The sequence below is a fragment of the Chanos chanos genome, chromosome 8 (assembly GCF_902362185.1).
Source record: "Chanos chanos chromosome 8, fChaCha1.1, whole genome shotgun sequence".
Lineage (NCBI taxonomy): Eukaryota > Metazoa > Chordata > Actinopteri > Gonorynchiformes > Chanidae > Chanos > Chanos chanos.
The window spans coordinates 44,636,255-44,646,645 of NC_044502.1; the positions used below are offsets into that span (position 1 = coordinate 44,636,255).

The window sequence follows — 10,391 nt, forward strand, 5'->3', positions numbered from 1 at the left end:
GAAGTGCTGTTGTGTACCGTGTGTGTGTGTGCGTGTGTGTGTGTGTGTGTGTGTGTGTGTGTGTGTTAGGCATGCCGCCAACAGCATGCATGTGCAAGAAGCTTTAATCGACCCTGATGTGAACAGTCACAGATAAGGCCTCTGGTGTTCCATTTAAAAACAAACAAAAAAAAAAAAAAAAAAGAGAGAGAGAAAGTAAAATTGCTTCAACAGATAAAGAGCAAGGGGAAAAAAAAAAAAAAAAGTCTACCCGCTAGAGCAGCGCAGCGCTCCTAAAATTCCTCTTTACTGGTTGGAATGTCTGACGGCAGCAGGCCGGCCGTGAAATCTGATCGCGCGTTTCCACGGCAGCAGGTCCGCCCGAGAGCGTGCCGAGGTCGCTCTACGCCGCGCGAGGTCACGTGACAGACCCGCCGCGGCCGACTACGCCGGCGGAGGCATCGGTCTGGTGCTTTCCCAAATCAGATCTGGTTTCTGTAACGCGTGACGCCAAGCAAACACTGTGTGTGTGCCACAAAAAAAAAAAAAAAAAAAAAAAGGAACATCCGCGACCAGGGCACAACACAGGCAAACCTGCGGTTCACGCCCTTGGGCCTGCCTATTAATGCACTGTCACCGTGGCTACGGCACATAAACAAAAGCTTGCGTGACATGTATCTGCAGACGTCAAGAAAACACTGTCCAACCTAAACATTTACGCAGCGTAACCTGGGTGTCCGCACACCACGGTGCATAAACAGTATCACTCAGAGCACAGGGCAAAAAAACAAAAACCCTGTTCTTAAGATGTGTCTCTGTTTTTAAAAGTTCGATATGAAATGTCTCTTAACAACCAAACAGATGTGTGTGTGTGTGTGTGTGTGTGTGTGTGTGTGTGAGGTAAGTTTGTGGAAAGCCAAGAAGACTGCATATTCTGTATACAACCTCCTACAGGCTTTTAATCAAGAGACTAACAGGATTTGGAGCCAAAGGCATTCAGTGGTGAGACAGCCACAAAACTAAAGGGTGTTTTTCCCTTCACTAAAATGTAGAAAAAAAAAAAAAAACTAACCTACATCACATGATGGACAAAGAAAGCAAAAGTCCAGTGCTTTTTTGGGCTAATATTAGGTTGGGGGGGTGGGGGGTGAGAACCTCTATGTCAGACTTTTTTCCCTCCCTCCCTAGAGTTTCAGCCTCTGTTGTTCACTTTCGCACCCTCTTGGTACGTTCGCAATGAAACATTTCAGCGAAATGGTCCACAAACTCAGTTACCGGTTTTCCCCCAGTCAAATGACGACAAACAAAATGTCATTTTTTTTGGGTCGTCTGCAGCGGTTTTTTCACGAGCAAAATGTAAAAAAAAAAAAAAAAATAGGATGGGTTTTCCAAATTAGTGCAGATTTGTTAATCTGCCGGTCAAACTCATCAAAGAGTACCATCCGAGCGGAACGCGGGACTGCAGCTACCAGCGAAGTCTGATCCTTTTACTAACCCTACTAGCTATTTTGGGAATGTCTCGCTGGCAAGATCAGACAGAAAAATCAAAACTCGATATTTGTCCTCAAAAATACACAGATGACCAGGGAAAAAAATAAATAAATAAATAAAACTATAATTACTGAATGCAAACCTCCCAGCCTGTGTGGAGGAGCAGACGAAGGCTAAATTACAGAGCGCTTCAACTTTAGACGTCATTAGAGACTTCCCGACCGGCGTTCCCCGCGCCCTGCAATTCAACCCACGGATCTTGACGGGATACGCAAGAGCTCAAACGGGACCCACCCGGGACCAACACCCTCCAACCTACACCGACTAAATCTGAGCGGGGACGGGCCCAGTCTCCTCCCAGAGGAGTTTATAGGTGGAGAAACCACGGTCTAAATAGAACATGGGAGCTACGCGCTACTGATGTGAACACATGGGTGAATCACAATCTGAATCAAAAAAAAAAAAAAAAAAGTTTGCCAGTTTTTTTTGTTTTTTTTTCTTTCCCAATCCCTTCCACTGTCTGCAGATGGAAGTTCAACGCATTCGACTGGCTTTGATAGCCGAGTTTCAACATGAGTTTCACAGCCATAAATAAATGGGATTAGTCTATATGAGGCCAATAAAAGACTGAGGTTTAAGGACGCCAATTTTCACCCACACACACACACACAGACACCCTAGTCCCAAAGGTCCGGTGATCAAAAGAGACAGCGACAAGGTGAGAATACAGTGGACTTTTGCTTTAAAGACTGAGGGTCTGTGTGAGGGCATGGACTACGTGCCGAATGCTAAGCTCCCTGACGGGGCCACGGCACGGAGGCGTGTCTTGCCCGTTGTGGACACAACATTTTCAGGTGATGATGTAATTCCGTGCAGAATGGAGGTGGCAACCTTGGAGTCCTCTTTCACGGATATTAACAGATGGATTAAACAAGCTATGCGTTTGCTCAAAAGGTTCAAATATGTTTGTCATCCCTTGTGTAAACTAAGCTCACGGTATGTGTGTGTGTGAGGGGGGGTGGGGGGTATGACAAAGCAATACAGAGGGTGCAAGGGTGTGATGTGTCACCAAAAATATTTCTTTATATCCAGAGGTGGCCTAAAGAATGGTTAGGTAAACTGAATGAGTGCTTTCGGCTTTGACGTCCGGATGTAGGCGGAGGGAAAAAGCGAAATCAAATTTCTTTTATGGAGTCATAAACACATTTGTTACCCTTTATCGCTCTTTTTTTTTTTAACCTCCTTTTTTTTCAACTGTTCCGGTGTTACACCTGTTTCGTCTATAGCTGTAACGTACCTTCGACTCTGAGAGAGGAGTACAAGGGCAGTTTATTGGGTCATAAAATCCAATTTAAGCTGAAAATCTCTGACGTGTAATGACTAATTTATATATATCTTTGAGCGCGCGTGCGCGTGTGTGTGCGCGTGTGCGTTTCACTATACCACTCTCGACAGTCCTCGTAGTCTTCTGTGGCCATGGCGGTTTTCACATAATCTCACATTTCCAACATCTCAAAGTATAATCCTTCCCTCCAATAATGTACCCCCCCCCCTTACACACATACACACCGCCAACCCCCCAAACATTAAGATTTTACAATCCAAATAAGTCATGTTGTGTAAACATGAGTGCACTGACCTAAATGGAATCTTCTTTTGCCCCCCCAGGACTTGTCTAACCTTCACTTCCCCAAATCGTGCGACAAAACATTAAGAAAAATGTGTTTTGTAAGGACCTGGCAGATCATTTTCGAGTTAATCATCTTCCAAGTGTAACTTTGTAAGGTCTGCTAGATAGTAAACAACGCACTCTGCGTGAACCAAGGGAAAAGTGAAAACAGGGCCCCCGACAAGGAGTCGTAATGGAGCCCATCTGTGTGTGTGTGTGTGTGTGTGTATGTTTATTTGTTTCACATAGTAGTAAACTCTGAGCATGTGAAGCAAATAAAGCCAAAAAGGGCACTTACTCCCACTCCTGTAACCATGACTGGAATCTGACTACTGGTACAGAGCGACTTTTTCTTTTTTTTTTTTTTTTTTTTTTTGAGCTACTGGTACAGAACGACTTTTTCTTTTCTTCTGGGAACTAGATTGGAAACACAGACACAGGTTTCGGCCTCTGAATAAGCCTAATTACGGCTCCAGACACTCACAAGACCACATGCCTGAGGAAGACGGGTGACGTCTGAGAGAAAAAAGAGGGGGGGGGGGGGGGGGCAAATTCTGAACTCAACAGGGCAGGGGTCAAAGGTGACTAGGAACAAAGATTGGAGCACACTTCTTACCTGAGCTGAGACTGCAGTTTCCCTGCTTTGTTAATGAAGTCCTCCCAGATTGGGTAACTACTCTGTGGACAGAAAGAAACAAACAAAAAACGAGTTCAGACACGTTTGATTATATGAATTAAAACCTTTTTCTTTTTCTTTTACCGCTCATGTGTAAGTATGAGTCCAGAAACGTGAACAAAAGTATTTGAATTGCAAATGGGAAAAGGACTCTCAAGTTAGCCATTGTTCAAACAAATATTCAACTTTTCACCGGCTAATAGTTCGAAAAAAAAAAAAAGAGAAACTTGAGCAAAAACAGAGTCGGGGTAGGAGTCAAAATTCCCATCAGTGACCGTGTAAACACTGCAAGGTTTATCAGTCATAGGTTGCATTCTCAGGGGAGAAGAGACAAACCCACAACATTTGCTATATGTATTAATGATTTTCAGAATGCTGGCTCTTAAGGAGGCTGAATTCATATAGAGACAGCGAAGAGAGAGAGATCACTGGCCATTCTGTAGACTAGGGGGTGACTCGTTGGCAGAGTTCAGGGTTCAGTTGTAGCCGAAAGCCCTACTGCAATGCTCAGGCGTCTTAGCCATGCCTGATTAATATTTCAGGAGCTTGGAAAACAGACTCGAAGAACTACGACTAACCTACCCGTTTTCAGCAGCGAGCAATAACCTGGCTGCCAGTCAAGGCAGCTTAAGCTGTCGCAAGTTTCACTTGGACTACTGAACTCGCCACCCAAGTTTGATTTCGGTTGTTTGGTTACAGGAATAACAGAAGCGCCTGAGATGTGTTTTTGGGACCGCTTATTGTGTTAACTCCTTGTAGCTCGTGCATACACTTGGCAACAGAGAATGAGGCTAACAGAAAAAAAAAAACTATGACAAACTTTGAGGTTATTCTTAAAATATCGTCTGACAAGTGGGTTGGCTCTGACTTGTACAATGAATGAAAGATTACTCAACTAGCTTCAATACCACCCCCCAAACAAATAAAAAAAACAAAAAACGCCTCGGCATTTTTTCATGAGCACAGCGTAATTGTACCATTACATGTGTAGAATGTCCGCTTGAAAGCTGACTGCTAATACGTGCATTGTCCCACCCAGACGGATTTTGGTGACCTCAAGGGTCAAGGCAGATTCTTGCATTCCTCCACAGGAAAGCAGGTGTTGCACTGCCATTATAATGTGTGTGTGTGTATGTGTGTGACGTGTTTCAGTTACTTTAAAAGCCAAGTGAGAGAGGATAACAAACGTTGCTAAACACTGATGACGCCTACATGTGATATTTTTTCCCCTCATAGGTGCAGTGCCATTAAGCTTATGACGTGCAAAACAGGTAGAAAAATCATACTGACAATGCATTAGCTTGAGAGAACATCACAGTTCAAATACTCGCCGGTGAATAAACCTGGTCAGTCGTAGTTCAACTTGGTTAATTCATCGGTGAACAAATATGAATGTAATGCTATGTAATGTGATTGTAAAACCACACCAATATATAACTTCGTCTACAAAACGGAGATTTTTTTTTAACGTAAGATCACGTTCAGATGATATAAACAGGTAACAGGTAAAGACGTTTGGCTGCCCTTGATGGCACCCCCTTCATGTCAACTTTGTTTTGCCTTGTCATCGCAGATACGCACATCCCTGAATACCTCAAAATGGCCAGGTTTTCACAAAGAATTCGGATTTTAAAAAAAACCTCACCATTATAGCTTTGCTTTATGGGGTCAACGGAATATTCTGACTAAAACTCAGCTAATCAGCTGGTTAACCTGTTAGGCATTTAGGCGGGTAGCATTAAACCTGCGCCAGTTCATAGAACAACAGTAGCTAAGAACAGACGTTATGTGTGGTTAAATATCCAAATGGTATTGGCAATTTTAATGCTTTACTTTACCTTCATGTCCGTAATAATGGTTTGAAAGAGTCCACCTAATACACTGCATTCTTTTTCGATAACAGCCTCCATTTTCCCCCACAACCTGGTCAGATTTGGCCAGATATTTTGGTGGCCAGTCCAAAGAGAGACGACTTCACACCGACTGTATGAGCTACCTCCAATACAGATCAAAAGGAACCAGCTCTGGGCTGGCCGTCCGACCTTAACCGGAGATTTCGTATTCAGTCAAACGTACGAATTTCCAGTCCAAAAGTGTCCAACCGTAAAACAATTATATCCGATCACTGTATTACTATATACCGGCAGAAAGCTACCGAATTAGGCAGAAGAGAGAAAAACAGTGGACGGAGAGATTTAAAATCCCCCTTCTTTTCCACATTGAAAAACGATTCATGACTCCGCGCAAAAAAACATTTCGACTGCAGACTTGGCACGGCACAGACGATATGCAAGATATGCAACGTGTAAATAAAAGACCAATGAATCGGCGCAAACAACACCACGATGCAAATTCCAACGGAGCTTTACCCTCTCAGTAGTACACAACTACTCTGCAATTTGGAGCAGCTGACGACAGAAATCTAGGTGCTTGAACTGCGCGTTCCCTAGAGCGCGCCCCCGACATGCCCCGCCTCTTAAATTGCTGTAGTTATTGGGGTGATGCGTCGCTTGTGTGTTTGTAACCTAATCCACTGTAGTCATATGAAAGATGACATAACCAAATAATTTTCATTTAGAAGCATTTAGAGATAATCTGCGAAGTGCAACGGTCGTGTGTGCTTTGAGCTGAAGACAAGCAATTACATTAAATAAATGCTTAAACACAATTCTCATTTGCGGAACTAGTAATGTAAAGTAATTATGATGTCTTCACCAATGAAGACTACACAGAAGTGGTCCAAACACGAAGTTCTCTCTACCATTTCTGGACTTGAAATCTTCAGCACTGAAGAAATTTGTAAAAGCTACATTTTAATGTGGCGACACCTGGTGGCTATCAGATAACATTGCTAAACAAAAAAGGTTCTTCCGAAAATATCGATCCAAAAAGACCTTTTATGCAAACGGAGAAACTTTTAAAATACAGCTGTCGACCCGAGGTTTGTCATACTGAAAATGATTCTATACATTGTCCAGGCTTTACCCTCATTTATCAAGAGAATCAGCCATGATTTAAAGGATTTATGGGTCAAATAATTGTATGTGACATGGACAAAAATATAAAACCATTTTACGTGTTTTCCTGTGACTTGTAGCTCCCCTTTAATGCGTCGCATTTTTACAAATATCGGCCTAGGGACACCATTGCCTCTACTGGTCCCGAAAACGTGACTACATTAGAACAGTTCAGCGTTCTGCTATATGTAGAAATTGAACTAAACTCGCAATTTTGACTGGCTTAAGTGACTCTCGGTGTACTTTAGAAACTAGAAATGCCAGAGAACAAAAAAATGGTTTTATTTTGTTAATTTCTCCCCTTGTTTGCGTCTCTTTATTTTTATTGACAACGCAGTACTGTTTCCTACCACAAGAGGTCATACAGTGTATGCATGATGTCTATGCACTGTGTGTATGCAATGTGAACATTTCTCCATGTAGAGCAAAACAAAAGTATATATTCACCTACATATTCAATGCGTTTGTGTGTCCAAAACGTATGAAAGTGCAGTGAATAGTTAAATTAAAGAATTAGGCCTAAGACAGTGCTTAACTCTGAAAACCAGACATAACACTGTGCCTTTGTGTAGGCTGTTACATGGTAGTCTTAAAAAATATCTCATTGTGTGTATACACTCAATCCACATAACTCTCTATTTACAGCCAGACTTCTGTTACATGACAAGAAATTATGAAATTAAAGAAATACGGTGTTGTATTCCATTGAGAAAGCGTCCAGGATTTTACCGGTGCGAATTCCATAGACTATCAACCCACAGTCATGTGTGGAGGTGTTATGAAGATAATCTGATATCAGACAAAGCGAAAGACATCCTCCCCTTAATAAAGAGTTTTCCAGAGCTATTTTACCGTTTGAACATATGACGTGAGACAACTTACATAGCTGTGTGTCTCCTCCTGCTCTCCTACTTAGCCAAACAGATGGCAAGGGTTCCGAAGTGTTCTCAAAACTTTAAAAAGTGTTTGTTTAATCAGTCTGGTGTCAGACTATAGGCTACATGTGTAGTGCAATACATTACATCTGAGACTTACTGTTGTTCACTTCGTTTTTAAAATGACAGTCTTTAGATTTAGAGTCTGTTTATGTTGACTTCTGGCTCAGATGTCAATCAGTAACCAACATCACTGAGGTGAGTCTTGACCTCTGTCAAGATTCTCCCTGTTTCAGCCAGTGAGAGCTTCTTCTTGTCACTTTTGGCTTTCTCAGTGGAGGTCTTAGGCGCGGTGTCTTGTAAAGCTTATTAGTGATAATATCCAGTACAAAAAGCGCTAAGGAAAGAACACTGAAAACTTGAAAGCTTAGAAGGGAAATTCAGGCAAATCGTTATGTTTTCGTAATATATTTTTGGTCGATAAAAACCGAGATGCAGGGTCTGACATTACAACTATGTCCTTAGATCTAATTTGTGTACAGATTTGTGGGCACATAGGTAAGTAAATAACCGTTTAAAAGGAAAACCCAATGAAAAGGAAAACTCCCAAATCTGGTTCCATACCATCTGATCAGCGTGTAGTGCTGGTAAACAGTGGCCTTATTTTCAGAAGCATTGGGGCCTCTTAATCTGTTTCCCATAGACTGTACTCTCTGAATGCCAGTGAAATTATCAATATACATCAATTTCTTCATAGTAAGTTCATGTGTTTACATTACTCTTTATATAATGTCCGTATTCTTCACCAGAGACGCTGCGACCCAGCATCTTCCTTAATGGTGCTTATCAACTGCTTTAGCTGCGCGTGATATATGTTCATGCTACCGTGTTTAAGTCACGAGTAAAACATGAATTTGATGACAGAAATTAGCTGTGGCAGAGAGAGAGAGCTAATGGATATACATGAATAATCTTTCTGGAATACTCTTATGAAGTAAGAGAATGGCGTGGGTCAGAGAGCAGAAAGACATTGCGTGCGCCTATTATGCGTGTGTATGACCAGTTGCTCGTGCGCACAATGTTTTTGTGCGTGCAGTTTACAAGCTTTGCATTCATTTTCGATAAAAAAAACAAAAAACATTATCTGTAATTTTTTAAAACAGTGTATTTATGTACAGTGGGAGTATTTGTGCCTCATTTGAAAATACGGCGTGCTTTGGGATATAATACAAACATCATTACATCACTACTCGTATTACTTAAATATTTTTTGTTGAAAGGTAAGGGCTAAGCTGGAAGACAAACCCTTAGTGTTTGGATGAGTGTAATTTACATGTTCGACATGTTCTGTCGAGGCCAACACTAACAACATTACTGACTGCGGCTACTAAGCCGTCCGTTATCAGCTCCTCTCACTCGTACCGGTAAATTGATCCGCTCGGTCACCTGCCAGTGTGTTGCTTCACAAAAGACTCATTAATATCAGTTGTCAAACGCAGGGAGACTCTGAATAGATGCCTTTTGCTCATTTGTCTTTTACTAATCGAATTTGTGAGTGTCGAATTTTCGGAGAAAAACCTGCACGTGCTCAGAGCTTCTGAAATCAATACTAATGATATCAGCTATTTTACAATAAGCTGCACTCACCACACTGTAAAAAAAAAAAAAAAAAAAAAAAATCCGTTGTTTTTACGGGACAAAAACTGGCAGCTGTGGTTGCCAGAATTATTCTGTAAAAATACAGTAAAAACATAAACAACTTTACAGAACAACCTGTAAATTTAAGCTATTGTAATTTACAAAACATTGCGTTCTAAACCGGTAAATCCAACAGCCTTTAAATAGAAAAGTGCAGGTGTGACCCGCGTTGTGTTGTAGACCACTGGTTCTCAACTCCAGTCCTGAGGACCCCCCTATCCTACTCCTCTTTGTTTTAGCTCTTTATTATCACAGTTAATTGTGTTAATCAATGGCTTGATGATTAATTGTTCAGTGGAATCAGGGACGTCAGCCCTGAGCACAATCCTGCACCGGATTCGAACTGGCAACCTCGGACGTGGGGGGAGGGCATGCTAGCAAGGCGGCTAAAACACACGGGTGCTAGCTTCTGCCACTGGCACGTTTCTTCAGGTGTCGGGGAGTGAGTTCGAGTCCGGTGTGGTACTATCCTTGTCTACACAACGCATGTTATACCACTACTATTGTAGTTTTAGCCTACTGATATATTGTTAAATTATAGGCTTACTCAGCTGTAAACAGGAACGTTTCCTGTTTGTTTTTTTAACCCTTCATAATTTTACTCTAGGCCTATTTGTATATATTCTTTTCTGTAAAGTGTAGCATATGAATTTGTAAAATGTAATACGGTGTCTTTCTGTATAAAAAATCTACCTGAGAAGAAACATTATTTTGTTTGTTGTATTACAGATTGTCTGTGTTTAAACTACAGTAATATGTAAATTCTACAAAGAAATAGGATTCTTTCAACATATTCCTACTTTAACAGTTGTGTTTGGTGAAGTATTTTGCTATAGTATACTGTAAATTAAACACTGCTTCATTTTTTTTCTATTTACAGTTTTTTGCTGTCATGACTTTACAGAACTTCGCTGATAATTTCACGGACATTTTTTTTTTACAGTGCACCAAATCATAACAGTTATTTCTTAGGAGGGTTCTGTCGT

At 41.4% G+C, this 10,391-nt stretch overlaps 1 protein-coding gene across 4 annotated transcripts in view; it reads right to left on the bottom strand.

Moving 5' to 3' along the window:
- LOC115818567 (protein MTSS 1) overlaps positions 1-6,175 on the bottom strand; it is a 52,155-nt gene extending 45,980 nt beyond the window's left edge. For all 4 annotated transcript variants that reach the window (XM_030781971.1, XM_030781970.1, XM_030781967.1 and 1 more), the window contains exons 1-2: positions 5,654-6,175; positions 3,756-3,817 (exon numbers count right to left, since the gene is read on the bottom strand). In XM_030781971.1, the coding sequence (XP_030637831.1) occupies positions 3,756-3,817; positions 5,654-5,725 (134 nt within the window). In that variant the 5' untranslated portion in view covers positions 5,726-6,175. The remainder of the gene's footprint in view (positions 1-3,755; positions 3,818-5,653) is intronic.
- Positions 6,176-10,391: the final 4,216 nt, after the last annotated feature.